The 27,648-nt window shown below is 45.4% G+C and overlaps 1 protein-coding gene across 3 annotated transcripts in view; it reads right to left on the bottom strand.

Moving 5' to 3' along the window:
* The window catches only part of LOC147106739 (cytosolic 5'-nucleotidase 1A), an 86,659-nt gene that overhangs the window by 38,636 nt on the left and 20,375 nt on the right, over positions 1–27,648 (bottom strand). For all 3 annotated transcript variants that reach the window (XM_086007814.1, XM_086007815.1, XM_086007816.1), the window contains exons 3-4: positions 19,514–19,577; positions 2,856–3,023 (exon numbers count right to left, since the gene is read on the bottom strand). In XM_086007814.1, coding sequence (XP_085863940.1) covers positions 2,856–3,023; positions 19,514–19,558 — 213 coding nt within the window. In that variant the 5' untranslated portion in view covers positions 19,559–19,577. The remainder of the gene's footprint in view (positions 1–2,855; positions 3,024–19,513; positions 19,578–27,648) is intronic.

Genomic DNA, 27,648 nt, shown 5'->3' with positions numbered 1-27,648 from the left:
TTCCTTTCTTCCCTGCCGAGAAAAAATGGCGCCTCACGCGCTTTCCTGCCGCTGCCGCTGCTCTCCGCGGTTTTTATTTATACAGATATTTTTAATAATTGGAGACTCGTTCCTGCCGGACTCTCTGGGACTTTTCCCTCCCTCTGCTTGGTCCGAACGCCGACCTGCTTTGCAGCGCTGGCCGTCTCCCGAGTGCTCCACCCTCCGGCTCTGTTTGCCTCCACCTTCACTGCTCGGCCCCGCTGCAGAGCCAGCCGATCGAGCCCCAGCCCGCCGCCCAGGAAGGATTATTGCAGTACCTGCCACCAGCCCGGCTAGCTGGTGAAACCACAGTTTTTTCTTTTTTTTTCTTCAACCTTCGTCTGAGGAATCGATCTCCTTGAGGTGCTGCCGAATTGCAGGTAAGTCCGTTTCCAATTCGTCGCCACTGTTGTATCCGTGTGTTAATGGAGACACGGAATGCAGGAGTTGGTTTAACAGGTGTTTACTGAACAAAGTCTGGAGGTGAACTAAAAGATACAAGACACTATACAGGCTTATATAGCCCGAGTGGCCACTACCGGCATTACAGTACACAGGGGCTCTTAAAGGCACATACACCACAGTCTTGAATTCAAGACCTCATCAAACCTCTTTCTTTTGCAGAAATGAGATGGTTGTTGCTTTGGAGAATGCAACGGCCATCTGTCATCTCTACCGCGGAGATGCGAGACTCTTCGCATACCCACCGACTAAAGCCTGCAGGAAGAAACAAAGGTAAGTACACTTTTTCTAACACTTTTGCACTTACCTCAAATACTCACCTCTCCACATTTGCACCCATCGCTCACCTCCACAGCACACTTTTGGACCCCTCTGACCCCCTACTCGCCTTGGTGACCTGGCGAGGTTTGGAGCCTTCGGGAAGCCCGCACTTGTGTGGGCAAAAACGGGGATAATCCTATTTTCTGCCTGTTAACTACCTGTTAACAGGCAGTTAAAGTGGATGTAATCTCTTCCCTCTTTCAAGGAGACGGGACCCGGCACGGGATGGCTATCCGCCTCCTGGCAAGATGGCGGGATGTGGGCGGGTTGGGCACCCGCCCCCAAATTCTGCCATTTTCCCAGCAGTCCCGCCTCCAAATCCGCCTCCCTAGGGCTGGCAAGATCACGCCCAAAGTATTTGTTTAATTTCTCTGCCATTTCCTTATTCCCCATTATAATTTCTCCTGTCGCAGCCTGTAAGGGACCCAACATTTACTTTCACTAATCTTTTCCTTTTTACATACCTATAGAAGCTTTTTACAGTCTGTTTTTATGTCTCTTGCTAGTTTACTCTCATATTCTATTTTCCCTTTCTTTATCAATTTCTTGGTCCTCCTTTGCTGATTTCTAAAATCCTCCCAATCCTCTGGCTTTGGGGGGTGGGGGGTGGAGGGAAACCAAGTTAGGAAAATAGTAATAGCTGTCGAAAACACTTCAAACTTTCAAACCTCTTCCACTACGATTTATGTGGTAAGAATAATGTTGAGGCTGTAAGCACTCACCGTTATTAAGGAATAAATCGGACAGCAACTTCTGGTCCACCCACGCGTAGTTAAACACAGAAATCAGGAAGTTGCTGTCCGATTCTCCCTACTCCTCCACAAGCTTTACTGCCTCGCCGATAAATTCGGCATTCAAAACACATGAAGGGCGTGACGTTGCGGTACTGACCCACTAGATACCCACTAAACATGCCAGAAAAAGTTAGGGCTTGTCCACTCAAGTGTAAGTGAATTTTCAATGGCATGTTAAGTCTTAATTACTGCCAAACATCCTCTCTGGCCCTGAAAATATATTTTTATAAGTGTGTAGTCTCATTCTGTTAAATTTTAATTGTTGGGCAATTTAAAAAAAATTAAAATTAAAAAAGTTTTTTTTAACCTTTTCTTTCTCTCTATTATCTCTCTCAATCCCATCTTTCGTTCCCTCACTTTATTTCGCTTTCTGTACATGATTTTATATTGAAATAAATATTCTAACTTACACTTCCTGGTTTAGACTCTGTGCTGCTCATTAACGATTCTTCAATCTGATTGGTTGAAGAGACACGCTGTTTCTTGTCCTGTTCACATAGGTCCCAAATCCCTTGTTGAGGTCGCCGCACTGTATCAGACTCCCGAGGACCGCAAGTTGCTGCGCAAAAGCTCATGAAAAGTCTGTGGGCAGCTGGAAGGGTAATGAACGGCGAGTGCCATTTGTTCGCCACTGACCACAAAATCCAGGCCATTTACATCTAGAACTACACTTGCACTTATATAGTGCCTCTAACATATATCGCAAGGTGCCTCACTAAAGGAAAAAGAACTCAAGGAGCTGGGGAGAACAAAATGATGGTCAAAGCGATAGGTTCTCAGGATTCTGAAATTGAGAAAAAAAGGTGGAGAGTAGGGAGAGAGCTCTAGACTGGAGGGCCAAGGCAGTTGAAGGGTCTGCTCTCAACTGTAGACAAACATGGGAGCTGAGCCTTTGTTTATAAATTTTTTCACCAAAGGAGCAGTATGTCGAGGAGAAGCAGGAGGTGGTCAAGGATTAAACCTTGGGACTGTGTGGATAAGGGGGAAGAAACCATTGCAAGAAAGGTATTGGTTGAATTGGGACAGATAGGAAAGAAATCATGTGAGGGTACTGTCATGGAAGCTGAACCTGAATGGCAATGATGTGTTCAAGGATTTTAAAGAGGTAAGTGACTTCAAACAAATTTCATATCTGAAACTGTGTAACAGTAAAACGTTGCCAATATACCATGCTGAATTGCCTGAATGAAAGGTTGAGATAGATAGGTAGTTCATAGAATGGTTAAAGGCTAGCCCAGGGTGTGTGTGGGAACTTACACTGATGAATGGAAAAACGATGCCTTCCTTCAGAGGTATGTTTTCATTGCTGATCTGGTAATTGATATACTCTTCAACTCCTTCTGTCAAGAACAGCTCATGCTCTTCTTCCATATCAAAGAGAGCTCGGGCTGAGATGGCAATCGTTACAGCTTCTTTTGGGTCTTTCTGCAGCAGAAACGTGGGAAGGGGAGAGAATGACTGTTAGTATAACACAAAAATGTACACCTCATTCGTACCTCAGCACTGTTCCATAACCTGATACTGGAAAGGATTCAGATTACGAACTGTTAAATCCTGATACCATAGCAAGGAATACTGCACTGGGATTGCGGTGCTTGATACAATGGAACTGGGACACAATTATACAATGGATTTTGAATTGGCTATACAATAACATTGGGACACTCTATATAATGGGATTGGGATCTTTTATCACACTTGTTTATCACTGATTTTTTTTGTTCAATGGCATAATCACAAACTCCAACAGGCTGTGATAGATGCTGGTGTGCATGTGGAATTCCTCACAAGATGAGATCCTGAATTACAGAGTGGAGGCAAGGCACTTCCCCCCCAGGAAGGAGAGGAAAAAAAGACATGACAGAAACAATAATGCTATCAAAACTGCAGGTTCAAGAGTGCTACTTACTCTATGGATTGCGGGACAGCCCTACCTCCTAATGGTAGTGCTTTGCTTTATCTCAGTGGACAGAGAGAGGAGAGGGAATATCACTGCATCCCAGTTCTAATACCACCCAACACTCAGAGGAATGCAATGCAACAGCTCTGCTGAGATTCATGGCAAGAGGAAGGATGGATCGAAGGTGGTCACCGGCTTGTACTATGAATATCACTTGGTCTAACAACGGGAGTGAATGAAGCTCGCACACTGTAATACTGGAATCAGAATAGTGGCATAGTGTTCCAGTCCCTGGCACTGTCATCCCTCACTGGAAGGAGAACGAAATGATGCCATAAATTACCTGAATTAATATAGTTCTTCTAAACTGAGTCCAATGCACTTAAATTTAGCGAAGGACCAGAGCTAGTGGGAATGTGACTGATCTGAATGACTGGTGAACACATTACAAGGCCAGTAGGCTCCCTGCACTAGGCTCCCAACGGTTAAATTAACCATCTTCAACACTGTCTAGTTAAGGTACAGGTGTTGAGTTTGGTTTCCATCAGGTTGTGGCCAGTAATCTTTAACTACACACCAATTTCTGTCAGACACAGGGCCTTCTTCGTGCCTGGGAGTTCTGCAACCTTCATTTTGAGGTCTCCAACACTTTTACATGAAGGCACGATGAAAACAAGTTACATATCACTAATAATAGTTGAGGGCTTTAAAGTCTGAATCAGGCTGTGGGGCTTAGATACACATACAGACACACGCAGGTCAGTTCTTATACACACATGCACATACACTAGAACTGTTCTAGTACTTCTATTCTGGTGTGCTCACAGAGGTATATTATTATATCCACATTTGTTCTTGCACTCCTGCACATGCGACAAACATGCACACACAGGTCTGCTGTCACACATTTTTTTTTATACATACACACAAAACAGATTATCTGCTCTGCTTCTCATGAAAAACCCCACAAAAACATGACATTCAGTTTAAGAGGTAACTTTGAGAGGCAAAATGAGTCTGAACCTCAAAACTGCCACTCCATTATGGTATTTTTCTTTTCTGGGCACTTAATATTCAAATTCACGTTTTGAGCTGGATTAGTTTTGATTAGTTCACCCCTCTCTTTTTGGGAAGATTTAGATCGAGTTAGAAGTAGTACTTTTGTATGAATGTGCGCATATGCATGGGTGAGGAATGGGGAAGAAACAACCTTTTAGAAATGATAACTTCTGACACTGACCACAATTCACAAGTCAGTGGAAATGGCAGTTTCAGAGTCAAATAGATCAGACCAGTTGGGACACATTAGACAGAGTGAAATTATTTTTCCATTATATTTTCAAGAAATGTGTTGTACTAATAATAAGTCTTCAGCATGTGAGTTCTAATATTTTATTAGAGACTGAAGCCTTGTGTGCAAGATTATGGCACGTGATAATTAATCTCATCATCCTAGTCAGGGTTTACAAGACCAGGATTTCCAAGGTTAGAATACTAGATACAGTGAAACCTTTTTTTGTGAGAAACTGTGCCATAGATTGTAAGTCCATTACAGTGAAGAGAGATGGGATGTGGTTTTGTTTTTCAAACTGACACACAAAAAGTGGTTAAATCACAAGTGGCTAGCTGGAAATAGGTGAGATTTGACAGGACTGCACAACCCACAGCTTTATGTCTGACCTTTGCCATTTGTGTTTATGAACAGTCCAGTAAAACCACTGTTTATTACATCGCAAACTACTGGGGGGCTAAATTCGGTTGATTTGTGCCTCCCGTACCGGGGCGCAAATCAACTAGCGCCTGGGCTAACACCTCCTCTGAAATTCAGCTGGAGGTTAGCGGCGGTGTTGCGCTGCCGGCGATGACGTCATTGCCGTGCTCAGCGCCCCGGCCGCAATCTTCAGTAGCGCCACCTGACTTACCGCCGGACGTTATGTCCGACGGGGTCGGGGGGCCTACCTGCGGCGCTAGTTAAAGGGGAGGTGGCGGGCGGCTATTTTTGTTGCTGGCCGCCTGCCCCTGTTGCTGTCCCCGGCACCCGTGAAGCCCCATCCGCGGGGTGCCGGCTGCTCTCCGTGAGTGCCGGGCTCGTTTGCCGGCACTCCCGATCCCTGGTGGCCCAGCTGGGCGCCGGGACACGCTGCACCAGACCCCTCCCCTTTAATAAGGGGAGGAAGGCCTGCAGTACCGCAGCACGTAGCGCCGCGATATTGCCTTGCAGCGCCCCAAGAGGGACGCGGGGCGCTTCCAGTAGCGCCCCTCCTCCTTCTCGGGGCGCTACCTGGGAAAATCGGCCGTGGGGGGCGCTAATTTTTCACGCCCCGAAAAAATTAGCGCCCCCGCGAAGTTAGCGTCCCAAAGGGGCGTGACTCAATTACCACCCCCCCCCCCCCCCGCGATCTTTTACAGCTGCGTCATAACTCCACTAACTCTGATTCCACACTGGGCTTGCTACATTGCAATTGTTATATTCAGCAATGGATCATTGGCGATGTGCTTATGGAATCATGGAACCATACAGCACAGGAGGCGGCCTTTGGGCTCATCATGCCTGCCTCTTTAAAAGAGCTATCCAATTAGTCACATTCCCTCCTCTTTCCACATAGCTCTGCAAATGTTTCCTTAGTATGCTTGCAGTAACAGTGGAGGGACTTAAAGGTTAAAGAAAATCAGCACGAATTTCCAAATTTGAATCTTACCAGCAAGTGCCTATGTGTGAATAGTAGGCCAGGACAGAATTGAACATGGCTGTGATATCCCCACAGTTAAATAGCTGTTAATACTTCTCGCACATGAAGAATGATTACTTTAGTGAGGCAATGAGGGGCTGCCTCAACTGTGAAATTGTACTTCAGCAAGAGTCAGGAATAGGGATGGGTGGAAGGAAAGTTAATATTACATTTTCATACTTATGTCAGTCAATACAATGTCATTGAAGCACTTTTTTGGGGGGCGAGGGGGTTTCTCAGTGTTTTTTATAAGAAGTTTACCTACTCTCTCAGGGCATGGTTTGTTATACTGTACATGCTATAACACAGATTACATACAATAAGGTTTATTGATATATTGGAGTGCGGATGTTCAGTGAATGGCCGTGGCCATTTTTAGACGGGGGAGCTGAGTGCTTGTGTGAGGGTGGGGGTTTTGAGGTAAAAGATTCAGCAGCAGGCATTGGGGCCTGCCACCTCTGCCGTCAGCCTTTGGGTCAGTCTGGTTCTGTGGCTTGGGTTGGAGAGAGGCTGGGCTGCAGGAACGGCCCCAGCTTCTGGTGCTATCCCAACGTCTATGCTCAGATTGTCAAATATCCCACATGTGTTTTGACCATGTTTGTTGTGGCTGCAGGGTTGCACTAGAGGAGGGGGTTGCATTTTCTTATGTGCACGCCTGTGAGTGGTATAAGTTCTTCGTCCTGTCAAAAGCAGGCCGATTACGCCGGGGGTGGGGAGGAGATCTGGGTCAGTCATAGCTTGTGTTGGTTCACACACCACCTTCTATAAAGGATGAAGGATGAAGCAACACCTAACGTGTGATGCAGAAGTGTGCTCCTGTGGCCAAAGTTCTGTCAGCATTCATCACCCCGGACTTTTCAACAGCGTGTGTGTGTGTGGTGGAGATTTGCAAGTTGACCTGCTCTCATTCTGCTGTGAGGGTGTTTGTTGAAAAAAGTATAAACTTTTAGGTGAATACATTAAATAAATGTCAATTCATGTACCAACATATTTAGTGCTGTTTATTTTTTTTTACTCTGCAAACCAAAAATGGAAAATGTTATTTTTAAAACTTTACTACATCATGCGAGACTGTTTCCTCCAATATTCTGTGGCAATTCCGGTGCACTGGCATGAAAATGTCCCAGAAACATATTTAAACAAATCCATGAATATATCTTCAGAGGTGTGATAGGTTATGTTATAAAATAAAATAGCACCTCATTTGACCTAGTGCACAATAAGTCATCTTGCCCCTTGTAATCTGCTGTAATTCAATTTGTACAACATAAAGACCACAAGACACTCCAATAGTATTGTGCCATCAATCATCGCTTGAGTCATATCATTCACAACGTATCTTATCTCTACTTGGAAACAGGCTTTCACAATCTCGAGAAAGGTTAGTTAGGTGAACTGCTCCCTACCCTCAGCTACAAGGAGCGACGAGTTACTGCCCAAGCAGGATATTCCTGGTCTGATTTCCCTCCGTTAGTGCGGGGCGGGGATGTAATCTTTGTTCAATGTCTCCTTATTAGCCACAACTCAGCAGAAGCCAAGTGGATTGGGGGGGGGGGGGGGCGGGGAAGTGCCTTCATTCTCTCCTCTTCCCCAATTCCATGGCACTGAACATTAATGGTCAGATGCTCAATGCTCCCATATTTTAAAAGAAACAGGAACTCCTTCTTCCCAGATTCCATCCATCCAGGAGCTCACACCAGTCTGTGTACTACAATTCCCCACATCTGTTCCATGTTTTGTGGTAGATGCAGTCAGATAGGTGACTGGCACCGGAAGGAAACATAGATGTGAGCTAGGAGCATGCAGCTGAGCAGATGGTATAATGAACAGCAGGCATAATGTCTTTGTCTCAGCATCCATCTTTATCCTATTAGGCCTCTGTGAAGCACCTTGTGATGGTTTTCAACATTAAAGGCACTATATGTTATATTTTGAAATTAAGAAAGCATTGCCTCTTTTATTCACTACAGTCTGGCCATAATTCTTCATGATTACCATGAACGGCACTTGATCTACCAATGGAATGAGCTGAATAGGTCACTTTCTTCCCCCACCCACCTTCCACTGTTGGACACCCACAACAACAGGGTACTTCATCCACCTGGTTGAGCACACTCAAGACCAAAGGCTAGATTATGCTGAAATAGCAAGGGGTTTCACCTCGTTCAAGAATTCACAAAATTAGCTACCTCAGCCTCGGAGGCAACGGAAATGACAGACAAGCTGCATTCCGTGTAACTGAGGAGACGGTGCTGGGAGGGTCTCAGCACCTTTAAAGGTTCTGAAACTTAAAATCAGCTGCTTGTGTCAACATATCCCCGTGACAGAGGCCTGACCAATACTGATGACAGCTTCTCCATACTATTTGCTTAAGGTGTTACAACATAACTGCAGTTTTCAGATGACTGGCAAAACACTGACTATGCTTTTTATTCACATGCCATACAGCTGACGGCATTCTCATACTGTAAGAACAATTGTGTAAATTAGAGACACGTGACCCTAAATAATGAAGACAGCAAAGATGTACTCAGCTATCACATTATCCTCATGGTAAAAGAGGATGTGAAAGATCTAGTCCAGACTGTGCTGAAGATTTCAGTTTGAAAGCGGTGATGACATTCCTACCTCGCTCAGCTTAATATTCAATACCTCTGGAGTAAAAAAAAATAGAAGAGTGGGACAGAGAAATAGGGGAGAAAGAGAAGTGAGAGAGAAAATGGAGAGAGAAAAAGAATACAGATAGAAAATACACAATAGAAAGTGAGCAAAAAGTGAGAGAGTGGAAAAAAGAGAAAAGAAAGTGTGTGAGGCAATGAGGAAGAGAAAGGAGTAACATGGCGAAGACAGTTGGCCTAATCCACAGTCTCCTTCACAACACACAAGACTGCTGTATTCCAGCCACCAGGTTGTGTAGAGATCACTGGATCGTTCTGCAGAGCCGCAGCTAGCTCTCCGACTCTGAATTTCAGACAAGTACATTTATTTATAACACCATTGCTCTAGATGTTCTTTGGGATGGTATCCTCAAAAGCCTGCCTGCCTTCCCCTTATACCCCAAACTGCCATGCCAACCAACCAACAACACACTCAACACTGAGGATGAACAGTCGCAGAGTGTAAATGCAAGATTGGCAGCCATTATTCCTGCATTTTATAAAATTCAGGTATAATTACTTTTCAATGCTGGCTGCAATCCTACCCCTACAGTTGACCTTCCAACACAAACAATTTGCCTCTTAAACCAAATTACTGGTTGGGGTATCTGAGGGGAAGCCCATGTTGTATCATTTACAAAATCCTCCAACTGGAACAAGAAATGTAACTTTTTTTAACATTCATTTTAATGGATTTCTCAAAGAAATGGGTTTGCTATCGGTTCTGGTGACCCTTTTCTTAAATTTTCTGTTGTCGGTAGCTTCATGCATGAGCTTTCTAATTGGTTCAATATAGGCTCCTGTCCATGCTTTCCAACTGGTTTTTAAAACTGAATATTTTTTGTATTATTTGCTTGCTTTTCCACAGTAGAAACCGTGGACCAACTAACCAGATAATACAAAAAAAAGCGAACAGTCGTTGACCTGAAACGTTAACTCTGTTTTCTCACTCCACAGATGCTGCCTGCCCTGCTGAGTATTTCCAGCATTTACTGTTTTTATTTTTATTTATTTTTTAAAAGCTCCCCTTTCTGATTGATTCTACTTTGGAAAAACAACCAGTGAACCAGACAGATACTAGAGAGAAATAATTTGACCTTCCTTTCAATTGCCAGCCACGAATGGCAGAACAGGCTCGAGGGGCTGAATGGCCTACTCCTGCACCTATGTTCCTAAAAGGCAGATAAGTCAAAATGCTAACTCACCTCCACACATGGCCTGACCGTCCTCTCGCTTTAGGTCCCTCTGCCTTTCCAACTGACATTCCTCCCTTAGGACTCTCATTGGGAAGCTTCCCTTTTTCTGCCTCTCAGTCCCAGGGCCTGATTCTCTGTGATGGGCATGGCTCTTGCCCATCACTCTCTGCTTGCCCCACTTTGCCCTAAAATCTCTCTTACTTGCTGGTTTTAACCTGCACTCGCCCCTCACCCAGCAATCCTGCTTGCTCCCAGGACTGCTCTGCTCAGCCTGCAACTCAACTTTGTGAGAGATGTGCTATATTATACACATAAAATAAATGAAGCCAGGAATCAAACTATGAATGGTCTCAAAGTGTAATTGCAGCTTTTCTATCAAACGATGGCAGCATATACCTACCTACTGGCGCATGCCCTCCAGCTGAAAGGGGAATTTAAAATCTTATACATAGATCCCTCGTTAGGATACAGAATTGCTTCAGAAGGAAGTGGTTCAATTTGTCTTGGCTGCCTGTGTTTGGAAGGTTGCCCTGCACAGTTGGAGGCATTTTTTCCAGCACAGGTGAATGATGAACAAATATGCAATGGGCTTGTGTGCACAGTTGTTTAAAAATCCCAATTGTGATGTTCAATTGCTGGCTCCTGGACGTCCATTGACTTTTGTGGGGGTGGAGTGAGGTGGGGGGGGGGGGGGGGTGTCTGTACAGGGCAGCAATTAATAAACCACATCACTGGCCAAGTGTTCAGCAAACTCACGGGCAGAAAAGGTGGTAACTGCGAACACATGCGGTGTCTCAAACTGTCGCTCTTGAGGTGGTATTCCAAGTTATAGGAACGAGTAGTCTGCCCAGTTACATTGCAGCACTGCTACCCAAGTCAGGACTGCCAACAATGGCAGTGCAGTACTGTAAATACAGCATTAGAGGCAAACCTTTAAATGGATCAGCAGCATGGACTACAGGATGGCTTAATTAAAATTTGCACAATGGATTTTAAAAAATCAAGTGCTTTTCCAGCATGTCCATCAATGCAAGGAAGGTATTTCTACATGATGACTAACATACGCCATTAAGCCTGCCTAACAGAGAGCTCCCCTTGCTGGCTCAGTTGATAACTGCAGTGTGTAACTGAGATGCAGAAAAGAGAGTTTCAGTTTGGATCGCTGCTCTTTACTGAGTTAGCTTTTATCAACTGGGCAGCCAGGGCACAACAATTTACCTCAGCATCTATGGGCAGAAAAGCGAGTCAGATTATCAGCTTCTAATCTCTTATGCAGTGGCCCTTGTTGGAAAGGACATATTTGTGGACACTGGCTGAGGACAGGATCAAGCTGGGCTATGATAATCTCCATGATTAAATCGCCTACCAATACTCACCAGGCCCACACGTGGGGCAGAAATTTTACCTCTGCTGCATCAACAGTGCCAATGCATTTAGTCCAGCGATTTCGTGCTGCCTGCACAGAGGGAATTTTCCTAGGTTTTGCACTGTGCCTTCATTTAAATGCAGCTGGTGTGTTCTTGATGCTTTTTGTGTCGTGCACTGGGAACATAGAGGTCCAGATTTCTTAAGACAGGAGCAGAAACATGTAGACAACTTCTTAAAGTGGCAATGAGCTTCCAAATGTGGCAAAGTATGAAACCAAGCATTTTCTACTGTGTTTTGGACTGAGATGAGACAAGAGTGTCAGCTGTGGCTCAGTGGGTAGCACACTCGCCTCTGAGTCAGAAGGTTGTGGGTTCAACTCCAACTCCAGGGATTTGAACACAAAAATCTAGGCTGACACTCCAGTGCAGTGCTGAGGGAGTGCTGCACTGTTGGAGGTGCCGTCTTTCGGATGAGACATTAAACCGAGGCCCTGTCTACTCTCTCAAGTGGATGTAAAAGATCCCATGGCACTATTTCGAAGAAGAGCAGGGGAGTTGTCCTGGCCAATATTTATCCCTCAATCAACATAACAAAAACAGATTATCTGGTCATTATCACATTGCTGTTTCTGAGAGCTTGCTGTGTGCAAATTGGCTGCTGTGTTTCCCACATTACAACAGTGACTACACTCCAAAAGTACTTAATTGACCGTAAAGCGCTTTGAGACTTCTGGTGGTCGTGAAAGGTGCTATTTTTTTTTAAAATTCATTTTTATGGGATGTGGGCATCGCTGGCAAGGCCAGCATTTATTGCCCATTCCTAATTGCCCTTGAGAAGGTGGTGGTGAGCCACCTTTTTGAACCGCTGCAGTCCGTGTGGTGAAGGTACTCCCACAGTGCTGTTAGGTAGGGAGTTCCAGGATTTTGACCCAGCGACGATGAAGGATCGGCGATATATTTCTACGTCAGGATGATGTGTGACTTGGAGGGGAACTTGGAGATGGTGGTGTTCCCATGCGTCTGCTGCCCTTGTCCTTCTAGGTGGAAGAGGTCGCGGGTTTAGGTGATGCTGCCGAAGAAGCCTTGGCGAGTTACTGCAGTGCATCTTGTAGATGGTACACACTGCAGCCACGGTACGCCGGTGGTGGAGGGAGTGGATGTTTAAGGTGGTAGAGGGGGTGCCAATCAAGCGGGCTGCTTTGACCTGGATGGTGTTGAGCTTCTTGAGTGTTGTTGGAGCTGCACTCATCCAGGCAAGTGGAGAGTATTCCATCACACTCCTTACTTGTGCCTTGTAGATGGTAGAAAGGCTTTGGGGAGTCAGGAGGTGAGACACTCGCCGCAGAATACCTAGCCTCTGACCTGCTCTTGTTGCCACATTATTTATGTGGCTGGTCTAGTTAAGTTTCTGGTCAATGGTGACCCCCAGGATGTTGATGGTGGGGGATTCGGTGATGGTAATGCCATTGAATGTCAAGGGGCGGTGTTTAGACTCTCGCTTGTTGGAGATAGTCATTGCCTGGCACTTCTGTGGCGCGACTGTTACCTGCCACTTATCAGTCCAAGTCTGAATGTTGTCCAGGTCTTGTTGCATGCGGGCATGGACTGCTTCATTATCTGAGGAGTTGTGAACGGCACTGAAACATAGAAACATCTTCTGTGCAGTCATCAGCGAACATCCCCATTTCTGACCTTATGTTGGAGGGAATGTCATTGATGAAGCAGCTGAAGATGGTTGTGCCTAGGACACTGCCCTGAGGAACTCCTGCAACGATGTCCTGGGGCTGTGATGATTGACCTTCAATCACCACAATCATCTTCCTTTGTGCTAGGTATAACTCCAGCCAGTGCAGAGTTTCCCCCCCCCGATTCCCATTGACTTCAGTTTTACTCGGGCTCCTCGATGCCACACTCGGTCAAATGCTGCCTCGATGTCAAGGGCAGTCACTCTGACCTCACCTCTGGAATTCAGCTCCCTTGTCCAGGTTTGGACCAAGGCTGCAATGAGGTCGGCAGCCAAGTGGTCTTGGCGGAATCCAAACTGGGCATCAGTGAGCAGGTTATTGGTGAGTAAGTGCCACTTGATAGCACTGTTGATGACACCTTCCATCATTTTACTGATGATTGAGAGTAGGCTGATGGGGCGGTAAATGGCTGGATTGGATTTGTCCTGCTTTTTGTGGACAGGACACACCTGGGCAGTTTTCCACATTGTTGGATAGATGTCAGTGTTGTAGCTGTACTGGAACAGCTTGGCTAGAGGCGCGGCTAGTTCTGGAGCACAAGTCTTCAGCAGGATAGCCGGGATGTTGTCGGGGCCCATAGCCTTTGCTGTATCCAGTGTACTCAGCATTTCTTGATATCACGTGGAGTGAATTGAATTGGCTGAAGACTGGCTTCTGTGATGGTGGGGACCGCAGGAGGAGGCCGAGATGGATCATCCACTCGGCACTTCTGACTGAAGATGGTTGCAAATGCTTCAGCCTTGTCTTTTGCATTCACGTGCTGGGCTCCACCATCATTGAGGATGGGGATATTCATGGAGCCGCTTCCTCCCATTAGTTGTTTAATGGTCCACCACCATTCACAACTGGATGTGGCAGGACTGCAGAGCTTTGATCTGATCCGTTGATTGTGGGATCGCTTAGTCTTGTCAATAGCATGTTCCTTCTGCTATTTAGCATGCATGTAGTCCTGTGTTGCAGCTTCCCCAGGTTGGCGCCTCATTTTTAGGTATGCCTGGTACTGCTCCTGACATGCTCTTCCATACTCCTTACTGAACCAGGGTTGGTCCCCTGGCTTGATGGTAATGGTAGAGTGAGGGATATGCTGGGCCATGAGGTTACAGATTGTGGTGGAATACAATTCTGCTGCTGATGATGGCCCACAGCACCTCATGGATGTCCAGTTTCGAGCTGCTAGATCAGTTCTGAATCTATCCCATTTAATACGGTGGTAGTGCCACACACATGATGGAGGATGTCCTTAGTGTGAAGACGGGACTTCGTCTCCACAATGACTGTGCGGTGGCCACTGCTGCCAATACTGTCATGGACAGATGTATCTGCGACAGGTAGATTGGTGAGGATGAGGTAAAGTAGGTTTTTCCCTCGTGCTGGTTCTCTAACCACCTGTCGCAGGCCCAGCCTGGCAGCTATATCCTTCAGGACTCGGCCAGCTCGGTCAGTAGTGGTGCTACCGAGCCACTCTTGGTGATGGACAATGAAGTCCCCCACCCAGAGTACATTCTGCGCCCTTGCTACTCTCAGTGCTTCTTCCAAGTAGTGTTCAACATGGAGGAGTACTGATTCATCAGCTGAGGGAGGGCGGTAGGTGGTAAACAGCAGTTTCCTTGACTTGGCCTGAAGCCATGAGACTTCATGGGGTCCGGAATCAATGTTGAGGGCCACTCCTTCCCAACTGTATACCATTGTACCGCCATCCCTGGTGGGTCTGTCCTGCCGGTGGGACAGGACATACCCAGGGATGGTGATGGAGGAGTTTGGGACTTTGGCTGAAAGGTATGATTCTGTGAGTATGATTATGTCAGGCTGTTGCTTGACTAGTCTGTGGGACAGCTCTCCCAATTTTGGCACAAGTCCCCAGATGTTGGTGAGGAGGACTTTGCAGAGTTGACTGGGCTGGGTGTGCCGTTGTCGCGTCCGTAGCCGGTGCCGAGGTTGATGCCGGTTGGTCCGTCTGGTTTCATTCTTCTTATTTTGTTTCATAGTGGTTTGTTACAACTGTGTAGCTTGCTAGGCCATTTCAGAGGGCAAATAAGAGTCAACCACATTGCTGTGGGTCTGGAGTCACACATAGGCCAGACCAGGTAAGGACGGCAGATTTCCTTCCCTAAAGAACATTAGTGAACCAGGTGGGTTTTTACGACAATCTGATAGTTTCATGGTTACCATTACTGATACTAGTAATTCTTCCAGATTTATTTAATTAACTGAATTTAAATTCCCCAGTTGCCGTGGTGGGATTTGAACTCATGGGGTAGATTTTGCCGAACCTGTGGGGAAGAAGACGGGACTTCCCCTTTTGGGTTTTTGACCCGCCTACTTCGACGTCCGGCCAATCCGCGTGATTTTCCCCTGATTGACCTTGTTGAGCCCGCCCAGCGAGCTCAGCAGGCCAATTAAGGGCCACCCGGCAACAGGTGACGTCACAGACTGAAATTTCATCTGTCAAGAGTCCTTGACAGATGAGATATCAGCGTTTGACAGCTGTGAAACACTGACACTCTGAGTTCTGACATGAGTCATTTTGCACAGACTCAGTTAGAACTCACACCGGCACTCAAAGCTGAAGGCTGTCACTTTTGACAGATCGCAGCCATTCAGCTTTAAGTTCTGGCTGAGTGATGCGCTCCCGACGGCTACAGGAAGAAAGGCTGTTAAGGTAAGTACAGGTAAGTAAAAGTTCTTTACACACTTTAGACACACCAAACACACTTACCTTTGCACTCATGCACCCATCACTCACCTGAGCGCCAACATCGCGACCCCTCCAACTCCTTCAACCCGACGGCCCGCCTGCTCTACCTGGCGTGGTTTGGAGCCGTTGGGAAACCCACACGAAACCCCTCAAAATAGGGATTAGGCTAAAAACTGCCTGTTAACTACCTGTTAACAAGCAGTTAATTGGCACTAATCCCTTCCCGCCTGGTTTTGGCGGGTCCCAGTGTGGGGCGGGTACCCACCGCCCCTGAAACTTGTGGGGTGGGGTTTTGGGCGGGATGGTGTCGGGACCCCCAAATTTGGGATTTCCCCCCCACACGCCTGAAACCCCGCCTGACGGCTCCCCGAAAATCTAGCCCCATGTCTCTGGATCATTAGTCCAGGCCTCTGGATTACTAGCCCAGTGACGTGACTACTACGCTACCGTTCCCCGTCTTTCTTTCTTTCTTTAACACCCAGGGGGTTTTTAAAGTTTAGCGACCAGCTTGAAAGTTGAAACCAAATGAAAGGAAACAAATAAACAAACGACTGAAAGAAACAAGCAATGACGCAATGCCCCAAAAAACAGGACTAATCTCATGAAAGGTCAGGCCGAACAGGTTTAAAGCTACTTCTGGTTGCTGTGTGCATGTAGGAGCGTGCTTTGCTCCAATTTTTAAAAGGCGCACAGTGCAAGTCTGGTACCAAGGGCAGAATGCATTTTAATTCCCAGGGTAGTAAAAGCATGTTCCCAATATATCCAAACTGAAAGCTGTAATAAGACTTGTGCCATGGAGCAGTGCAAGCTTCCTCCACCACTCACTGCATGCCCATCAAAAAGATACAGGGGCAAGCACAAATCAGCACACAGACTTCAATCCCGGTATTCCACTACCTCTGTGCCCAGTGTGACAGTCATCACCTCCGCACAGGAGGAGAATTTCAGCACATTGAGGAATACCAACTTGGAGGAGGCACTTGAGAGAAACCAGCACCTGTGGAATGGCACTCCAGCGAGAGTCTGTATCTTCAGAAGAGGAAGGGAGAAAAAGTTTAAAAAATAATTGTCAGAGGTAATGACATTTCAAGGTTGTGAACTTTACTGTTTTCTCCCAAATTCTCCCCCCTCCGGTGATCCCGGGCAATGTGGCTGTGATACTTGCCAGACAGCCTGCTTTCAGGCCTCTATTGATATCACACTGAGCCAACCAGCAGGAAGCAGACGGGAGTAAACTGTTAACAAGACACTCTTGAACCCGCCCTCACTTCCCTGTGGGGCAGATTCCTTTTCTACACTCTGTGTCACCCTCCAATATCAACAATTGCTAAAATGTCTCAAAGCATCTCACACTACAAATTATTATTGAAGCGCAGTGACTTTAATGCAGGGAAATGAACAGGGGAAGGGAGAAATCTAACCTTGTGCTACCACTCCATCACATGAATGCTTTAAACTATTGTGTTTCCCCCCCCCTCCCCCCAGATCCACAGATTCAGTTTCTGCCACATTCTTCTTCCACAGATACCTCCTCACCTTAATGTCCAATCTGCTAAAAGCTATTATTGCCCTTGGTTAAAATCTATCCAAACACACACTTCCCAGCATGCATATTCTCGAAAGGAGCCCAGGCACTGGATGGTAGTTGATGCTCTATGTTAAGTCTGCTACTACCATTGGGTACATTCAAAATGATAAGAACATAAGAAATAGGAGCAGGCCATTCGGCCCTTCGAGTTGTTCCGCCATTCAATAAGATCATGGCTGATCTTCTACCTCAACTCCACCTTCTCGTACAATCCCATATCCTTTGATTGCCTTAATGTCTTGCCACGGTGCTCTGCTAAATGATAGATTTAATTTAAATTCATTCTTTTTATTGCTTTCAACAATGTCCTTGCTGTTTTTAGATAGGGGCTAACTTTGAGTGGGCCGCACAGCTGGACTCAATGGGCTGGATTTTCATTGGGCCGTGGAGTCGGGATTGGAGGCGTTTAAAATCCCGAAATCGGGGGTCCAGACCCCAACCCGCCTCCATGCCAGTTTCAAAGGAGGCAGGTACCTGCCCCGCACTGGGACCCGCCTCCCTGAGGCGGGAAGGGGATTAGTGCCAATTAACTGCCTGGTAACAGGTTTTTAGCCTAATCCCTATTTTCATTGTTGAAATGTGGGATTCCCAATGGCTCCAAACCATGCCAAGGTAGCGAGGCGGGCTGTCGGGATGAAGGGCTTGGAGGGGTCGAGATGTCCGGTGTTCAGGTGAGTGATGGGTGCATGAGTGCAGAGGTAAGTGTGTTTGGTGTGTGTAAAGTGTTTAAAGAAGTTCGACTAACCTTTACTTACCTTTACAGCCTTCCTTCCTTCAGGTCTCAGGTCCCTCATCTCACCGGCACAGAAAGCAGAATGGCCGCCAGCTGTCAAAATCTGCAGCATTCAGCTTTCTGTTCCGGGGAGATCTCTAAATCATCCTAAGAGGAAGGAATTAACCTGGAGTACAGATTGTCAGTGTTTGACAGCTTCAAAGAGCTGTGAAACGCTGATATTTCATCTGTCAAAAGGTCTTGACAGATGAAATTTCAATCTGTGACGTCACCTGTTGCCGGGTGGCCCTTAATTGGCCTTCTGAGCCCGCTGGGCATGCTCAACAAGGTCAATCAAGTCTAAATCGCGTGGGTTGGCTAGAACTCGATGGAGGCGGGACTACAACCCCAAAAGTTGTAGTCCCGCCTCCTACCCGCCTCCTCAATGAAAATCCAGCCCAATGATACTGTCTGTGGTGCTGGCTTCATTTGGATGAAGGATCTCTTCTGATTAAAGCACAGCTCCCCTTTGTAGTGAGGTTGCAGTTAAAGGACTGTATGCTGAACTCAGTCTCCTAACTTTCTAAAGGTAGACTGCATTTTAAAACAATGTGCATCTTGCAACAATGTACAAACACCAGGCTCTCAAGACTTAAATTACAGAGAGCTGCCAAGTATGAGAGGTGCAGCTAAAGTCAAACATTACACAAGCAGATCAAAGGCATCTGAAACAAGGGATGGTTGAAGAACCTGGGATTGTTTAACGTGGAGAAGAGAAGGGATATCATTTAAGTATTCAAAATCATTAAGGGAATAGATAAATTGAACTCTAATGTTTGAGATTGTCACAAACATATGAACATGGGCACACGCTTAGAAGAGGGATGATCCACAGAGAGTTTAGAATTAACTACCTTACATAAAGTGGTGAATGTGTGGAACAGACTGCTCAGGGAGGCAGAGACTGTTGAAAAATACAAGGGAGAATTGAATAGCTATTTGAGGAAATTTAGGGATATTTGTTTTTGGAATCAGTGCTTTCTTCTATTTCCTATGCTAAGGAATAGCGATAGACCATTATCATTTGTGCTAAGGAGTGTGGTTAATTACTGCAGCCATATTGACTTATGCACTGTGTAATCTTTAACATAGGCATATAGAGATGTTTTATACAAGTCAAAAAGCATCCACATGAAGCTACTATCATTTAAATACATGTGCCCCTGTGTGACTATGAGTGCAGCTTCACCCCACGTGACACATGCAGTACAAGAGCACTGGCCTCTCTGCTGTTGTGTTGTGAATGTAGTGTTTCTAAGCATTTACCTGTTTCACTTCAGTGTTTACGACAACCTCAATCATGTCCTCCATCTTCAGTACACGGTCAAACCTGGAAGAAGAAGATTCCTGCTATTAGAATGAAAAGCTCCATTATTCCATCTTCTGTATCACAGCTGTCACATCCCATAAACTATGCTGAAATAGAGCTCTCAAGTCTCTCGTGAGTGGGCGAGTCATACAGACCAGAAAGGTCGCAGGTTTGATTGCTGGTTTGTACTGTTAATTGATCTGCCAGAGTAGTTGGCATGTTACAACTGGCCTCAGCACCCCTAGGTCAGGAGAAGGAAATATTAGACAAGGGTCTTGATCCTCCTCACCATCCAGTGACTCCTGCTGGTAGTCACGAGGACAGGGTTGGGCTAAGCTGTGATTTCTGTTCACTGTCAAATAACTTGCCATCGCTCACTGTCAAGGCTCACACATGAAGAATGGCCACTTTGGTGAAGAACCAGCACTGTGGAACTGTACCCCTGCATGGAGTTAATGCGTTCAGGAGAAGAAAAAACAGGCAACAAAGAAAATAAATTGTTGAAGTAACTGGAAATTACACTGATGGCACGAGCACACCATGTCTAGTGTCACAAAGAGCTGACAAATTGGTTTTAAATCTCAAATATAATTATTTAAAAATTGTACTGGACAACAATAAAACACAAGGCGAGGGCATTTTCAATGCTTTAAAAACTTTGCCAGTTGTTTTTACAGGTGCCAGAATAGTGGCCGACAAGCCCCCCTAGCCCCTCCCCACCTATTCCATGTGGCCGATGCTTCATTCTTGTCTTAATACCACTTTTTCAAAAGGGTCAATTTTAAGGAGTATGACAACATAGGCCCAATTTCCTCATTTAATAAAGTAAAAAGCTTAATATAAATAAAATAAGTAGTTGCACCATCAGCACAAAGAATAGTGCACTCAGTGACAGAGCATGAAGAATGATCACTTGGAGACACATCGAGAGAACAAGTGAAGATCAAAATAAGGGCGCACACCAGAGTGTAAAGCCAATCACAGATTGCCCAGATCAAGACAAATCCTCTTGAACTTGTAATTAATATCACCCCATGTAGGGCTAATGTAGGACAGGCTTTGGGTGGGATATTTAAACTGGGTAACAAGGATGAAGATTCCCGCTTATAATCTGCTGCAAAATCACAAATATGTTCTCTACAGTGACATTTATGATTTCCTGAGAAATAGCAGAGTAAATCTTCGACAAATGTTCAACTTTTCTCCCTTACTTGCACTCACAATGCCTTATATCATGGAGGTGAGAGTTAGTAAATTTTCAAGAATGTTCATTATAGCAGAACAAACATCAGAGTGCAAGCCGTGATTCCACACCTTGTCCGACCATTATCCAGTTTTGGCTTTGGTAACATGACCCCGTGTCTGTATTGCATTGCACAGATCTATTACACTAACACTGAGGACTATCCCAATGCTCCCCTGGCGGGTCTCCCATCCTCCATTCTCCATAAACTTCCGCTCACTCAAAACTCTGCTGTCCCTATCCTCTCCTGCACCAAGTCCTGCTCACCCATCACCCACAATACCCCAAATTTAAAATGATCATCCTCCTGTTTAAATCCCCTTGTGACCTCCCTCTGCAGCCCAAGAACTCCCTTGAATTCTCCATTCCTCTGCCCCTTCTCTTTGCCCCACCATTGATTGTTGCATCTTCAGCTGTCTAGGACGCGCTCTCTGGAATCCCCTATCTAAGCACCTCCACTCTCTGCCTCCTTCTCCTCCTTTAAGGCCCTCCTTAACACCTACTTCTTTGACCAATGGTCACCCATTCCAATATCTCCTTCTTTGGCTCGATGTTCATTTACTTCTGATTATGCTTCCATGAAGTGTCTTGGGTTGTTTTTCTATATTAAAGGCACTATATATATGTGCAAGTTGTTATTCTTGTTGTTATCTGTATACTGGGTAGGAAGAAGATTGTATAGAAGATTGAGGGGTGATCTGATGGAGGTGTTTAAAATGTTAAAAGGATTTGATCGGGTAGATATGGAGAAACTACTTCCTCTGGTGGGGGAATCAAGAACAAGGGGACATAATAAAATAAGAGCTAGGCCATTCAGAAGCGAAATCAGGAAATGCCATTTTACACAAAGGGTAACAGAAATATGGAACTCTCCCCCAAAAGGGTGTGGATGCTGAGACAATTGGAGCTTTCAAGACCGAGATTGATACATTTTTGTTAGGTAAGGGTTTCAAAGGATATGGAGCAAAGGCAGCCAAATGGAGTTGAGGTGCAAATCCGCCATGATCTAACTGAATGGCGGAGCAGGCTTGAGGAGCTGACTGGCATAGTCCGATTCCTAATGCTTCTATGCATTACATTAATGACTCTGCTCCTTTGCTGCAGTCCCTCAACAGAAAACCAAAGCTCCAAACAAGCCTGACATTTGAACAACAGGCTGAGATTTGATTTTCCAGCCAAGTGTTCTCAAAGTGCCACCATTGCAGGAACCACATTTACTAAGGACAGACGTCACTGAAATTGGGTGTGTGCGTCACAAAATTATTATTGTTTTAATACGGCACATCTATGGTATGTTTGAGATAGTTCTACAAAGCCAAGAGTTAGTTAAACTAGTGGGTTCCAGTTGACGTGTGGCTACACGCATGATTAGTTGACTCATAGCAGCTACTGCTGATGCCTCCCTTTAATGAGGGCCTGAAACAGGTCCAATGAAACTGCTTGCTTTGTCATCGTACTTCCCTAACTTTAAAGTGGTTGATGGTTTTCCAATTTAAAAAAAAGAGCGTTTGGTTTCCCCAATTAATTTTTATGAAATCTTAATATACATTATGGGTCATAATTTGCTGTAGCAGGGCATCTAACGGCGTCAGCCATTAGTTAACTTGCCCTTGCACATTTAGGTTTTTAAGGCTTTTTGCATCACAAGTTGCTGAAAGTGCAAGCTGATAACATCACAGCGAGGGAAACCGGGCATCTGGGACCTGAGTGAACAGGGCAGGGCAAGCAACTGTGTATCTCGTTAACCAATCAGATTGAAGGATTGTGAAATTAACAGCGCAAGGACTGAGAAAGAAGTGTAAATTTGAGTGGGTGAATTCAATGCCATATTAAATGGAGAAAGAGAGGGAAAGATTGGATTGAGAGAAAAAGTAAAAAAAAATTACTTTAAATTCTACATTTAAAAAATCTCCAACAACAATTAAAATCTGAAGGAATTGAAACTCCACACCAGTAATAGTTAATTTTCCATGTCAGAGAGGTTGATTGGCAGTAATTAACAATCACGCCAGGGTACTTAGACTGGAATGGACAACATTTAGCTTTCTGTGGCGAGTTTAGTTCACATCTACTGTGCAACTACAGCAACTTCATACCATTCAATGCGTTTCAATGATGAGGCAGACGGCGAGATGCCGTTTTCTCGAAGCTAACGGAGGAACGCCGCAACTTGGACAGCAACTTCCGGACATCCGCGTTTAGCCGCGCATTTGCCCCTCGCCTGAAGTTGCTGTACCATTTGCGCATAAATAACGGCGAGCACCATTAGCCTCACCGTTATTTTAACAAAATCTGGCCCAATACATCAGCTGCTTTGACCTGTGCAAAAAGTTGATTAAGTTAAAGAATGCAGTTTGCTGTAAAATGAATAGATTATTTCCAGCACTTGATAGATAATTTGCTGCGTGATATGCTCAAGTAGCAAATCTTGCCACCCCCCCCTCAAGGAACTGATGTGAAACAGAATAAAAGTGTTCAATCTATCCTGAGGTACAGTACTTACAGAGTTTCAAACAGGGGAGCGAGTTGGTTCCACAGTGCAGCACTGGAGCTTTTCAATCGACAACCAAATCAATCCAATGTATCCAAACTGCAGGGTAACCAGTTTAATGCAACAAGCGAGGTTTATATACAGTACTTGGTCCAAAGGAAATGGAACAACCAACATCAAGAACAAGACCCTTCACTGTAGTAAATTACAAGGCTGAAACCACAAACACACAGCTTCACTGCTTGCCTTGCTTTAAATAGAAGCAATTCAATTCAAACCAACAAAATCAATAACTGCTTCCAGGCATGTGAACTTAAAATAAATGCCTGATTGCAGCTTTAGAAAAGAAACTTTAAATTAACAAGAGATCAAATAGTTATAAATGGCTGGTTCTTAGCTGGCTTGAATAGCACATACTCAAGAGCTTTCCTATCTTCACCGCTCATCCTTTCATATAAAAATTCTCTCTCTTCCCCCTCCCTCATGAGTGATCTAAAGATACTGGTGCGACAGTAGTCTAGAGACCAGGAAGGTCCCATGTTCAATCTCCAGTTGATGTAGAGTCAGATAATCTCAGTCAGGAGGTTTTTGGGGTGTTACAATTTACTTCAATGCCCCTAGGCTGGTATGGGAGAAAAAAAGCCAGCATTCCTGCTTTTGATCACTATCCAGTGACTCCTGTTGGAAAGTGTGAGTGGACTGTGTACTGGTGTGGATGTCAGGTGATTGCAAGATTGAGGCTGGTTGAATCGCTAACAATCTGGCCTCACACATGAAGAATGACTAGTTGGGTGAGGTACTCGAGGACAGCGGACGTCAGTACCCCAAGCAAGAAGTCTGCACCTTTAGAAAAGAGAAAAAAATTGGGGAATAAAGCTAACCGACTGAAAATAATGTCCTTCAAAATAATCAGAGGTAAAAAAGCACTTAAAAATTGCAGCGAAAGTGAAAAATGCTGTTCTGCAACAGCCTAATTGCTCCTTTGGCACTTTGTGCTCAGTATAGGACTAAAGTCTGGCTCAGAGGAATCAAAGTTTGAAGTTTATTTTTATTTTATTTGAATTCCTGATAAACACAAGTCTAGTCTGCCAGGAAACGCTCTGTGGGACTGGGGTAAAAATATACAATTTGTGAATCCTTCTACTAGCAAAAAAAAATGTTTCACTCATTCATTCAGTCAGAATCTAAAGCTAAATTAAAATAAATATAGAGTGTTGGATGGCTGGGAGCGAGAGGACACAGAACATGACAAACCACAAGAAAGGAGCTGTTTGTCATCTGGGCTCCAAGACTAAATTATAGCTTTTTCTTTATCAAGTCTCTCCCCCTTCTATAATATATATCATGAAATGGAGGAGGGGGTTCAGCAAAATGGAAACCATGGAAATGATGGTTCATTGTAGAGTTGATTTACACTGAAGACAGAAATGCAATTGGAACAGCATCAGGAAAAGTTAAAACTATCACGCAATTCATATCAGGGCACCATTTTTTTTTAATGGGGGGGAATAAGAATATTAACACCAAATGGTATTATGACAGACACTTTCTCAAGGTGATTATGGCCCCAATTTTAACTCCAGTTGGTTCCTCGCTCAGGCCTGAGTTTAAATTACAGTCAGGTCTCAATGATGTCATTGGGCTGCAACATGCATATGTAAAGAAGGACCCTGCTGGCTCCAGGCGTGTGTCCTTGTTGCCTGCTCAGGAGAGCAGGTTCAAATCGCAGATGTTGCGATCATAGCGGATTTCGGACAGGTAAGAGCCAAGGCGATTTTAACTGCCCACCCGCCAGGTTTCTGCTGAGCGAGTAGGGTTAAAATTACCCCCAATGTCACAAATGAGCTCTTGTCTTGTGTGTGACATTTTCCAGTCCAATGACGAGACTTAATGTGTTGATCATTACAAACCAGGTACAGTGCTATTATGCTGAGATCAGTTTGTACTGAAGGCTGCAGATATGTCACCAGGTATGTCTTAGACTGGTACCTGTAGAGTGTGACTTTCAGTGAAGCAGAATTATCCCAAGGAGGAATTATGGACCAATGTGTTGAGCTCAATTCCCCAGGCAGACAAATTTTGGTGTCATGAAAGCATCTACTTTCTCATAATATTAAAAAGTCATGAGTCATATTAACTTCATGAAGTTCCCAGGAGATCCACTGGGCTGCCATGTGGCATCACACCATCTGGAAAAATATTGCACTTGGTGCAAAGTCAAGGCAGTATGAGATAACCGACTAAAATTGGTCTCATACCTTATGACTCCTGTAAGTTTGGGAGTCAAATGATCAACCTGGCTCTCAAGTTGTAGTGCCAATTCCAAGGCCCACCTCCCTTTTTAAATCCCTTCAGTCTGATTTCCACCCTGCCCACAGAATCGCAACTGCCCTGGTCAAAGTTATAATATCCGGTGTAACAACAATTGCAGTACATTTTTCCGCTTGTCCTCCTAAACCTTTCCGAGGCTTTTGAGAGGGATGACCACACCATCCTTTCCCAGTGGCTCTCCTCGATGGTCCACTTCCTTGAAACTGCCCTCATCTGACTCATTTCCGATTTGTCCCAACACTTTTCCAACAATGATTTCTCCTCCTTTGCCTGCAAGACCCCCTCAATGTCCCAAGATAAAATCATTGGTGCAGAAAATGGTCCGTAAATTGCCCGAAGAGTGCCTTTGTGATTGGTTGGGGACATGCCTAAAATGGAGTTTTGGCTTGCAAGCTGACCACACAAAACAGAGTTCAGCTGTTGAGCTGAATGCTAGGAAAAGGCTTTTAGCTAACACAAGCTAATTCAAACCGGGTGTGGTTGTGTAGTGGTTACGTTGCTGGACTTGTAATCCAGAGGCTTGGACTAAAAATCCAGAAAACATGAGTTCAAATCTCATCATGGCAGTTTGAGAATTTGAATTTGGTTTTAAAAAATCTGGAAATAAAGAGCTGGTATCAGTAAACCTGACTGTAACATTTGCATGTTGATTTATCATTTGCCCACAGGCATCTGTAAGGAATACCCATTATATTCACATGTGATCACATGCTGAGTTGTCATTGGCCTGCAGGCATCTGTAAGGACTGCTATTGTTTTAGAGGACCCAGGGTCCTGACTCCATTTTGTCCACACGGTGCTGTATTGATTGAGAAAGCTTACAGACCTGATACTTCATTAAAAGAGTTTAAACTGTAATACTCCGTTGTCCTGCAATTTATTACACTTTGTACAAAGTCGGAGCCTGGTATAAAAACCGGAGAGAGGCGAGGCCCGAGACCAGTCGGGACCAGCGGGAGCAGTGAGTCGGAGCCCGGTATAAAAACCGGAAAGAGGCGAGGCCCGAGACCAGTCGGGACCAGCGGGAGCAGTGAGTCGGAGCCCGGTATAAAAACCGGAGAGAGGCGAGGCCCGAGACCAGTCGGGACCAGCGGGAGCAGTGAGTCGGAGCCCGGTATAAAAACCGGAGAGAGGCGAGGCCCGAGACCAGTCGGGACCAGCGGGAGCAGTGAGTCGGAGCCCGGTATAAAAACCGGAGAGAGGCGAGGCCCGAGACCAGTCGGGACCAGCGGGAGCAGTGAGTCGGAGCCCGGTATAAAAACCAGAGAGGCGAGGCATACCAACTCAGCAGTGGGGAGAGAGGTAAAAAGTAATCAGAGTGTGACGTCACCAGGGAGCAGGTAAGTGATTGGTTGGTGAGTATTTCTCTTTTTTAAACTTTAACTCTGTAGTTTATAGTTACCAGGGTCTTTCTGGTGTAGCAGGGACTGTTGGTAGACTATACAAGCGCCTTAGAGATATTTTTAATTGGTGATAGTAAATTAATTTAAATTAAGGGAAGGTCATGCCAGGTGAGCCCAGCCCCGTGATATGCTCCTCTTGCTCTATGTGGGAATTCAGGGACCCCGGTGCCCCTGATGACCACGTGTGCCAGAGATGCATCCATCTGCAGCTACTAGCAGACCGCATTGAGGCGCTGGAGCTGCGGGTGGATGGGTTGTTGAGCATTCACGATGCTGAGAGGTTCGTGGATAGCACGTTTAGTGAGTTGGTCACACCGCAGGGAAGGGCTGCACAGGAAGACAGGAAATGGGTGACCACCAGGCGGAGCAATAGAAGCAGGCAGGTAGTGCAGGAGACCCCTGTGACCATTCCCCTCTCAAACAAGTATACCGCTTTGGATACTGTTGAGGGGGATGACTCACCAGGGGAAGGCAGCAGCAGCCAACTTCCTGGCACTGGGGGTGCTCCTGCTGCCCAGGAAGGGGGGAAAAAGAGTGGGAGAGCAATAGTGGTAGGGGATTCTATAGTAAGGGGAACAGATAGGCGTTTCTGTGGCCGTAGACGTGAATCCAGGATGGTTTGTT

Source organism: Somniosus microcephalus, chromosome 15 (assembly GCF_052327205.1).
Source record: "Somniosus microcephalus isolate GS21.2 chromosome 15, FLI_Smic_1.0, whole genome shotgun sequence".
Classification (NCBI taxonomy): Eukaryota; Metazoa; Chordata; class Chondrichthyes; order Squaliformes; family Somniosidae; genus Somniosus; species Somniosus microcephalus.
Note: the sequence above shows the minus strand (reverse complement) of the source record. Positions and strands in the feature narration are given on the sequence as shown.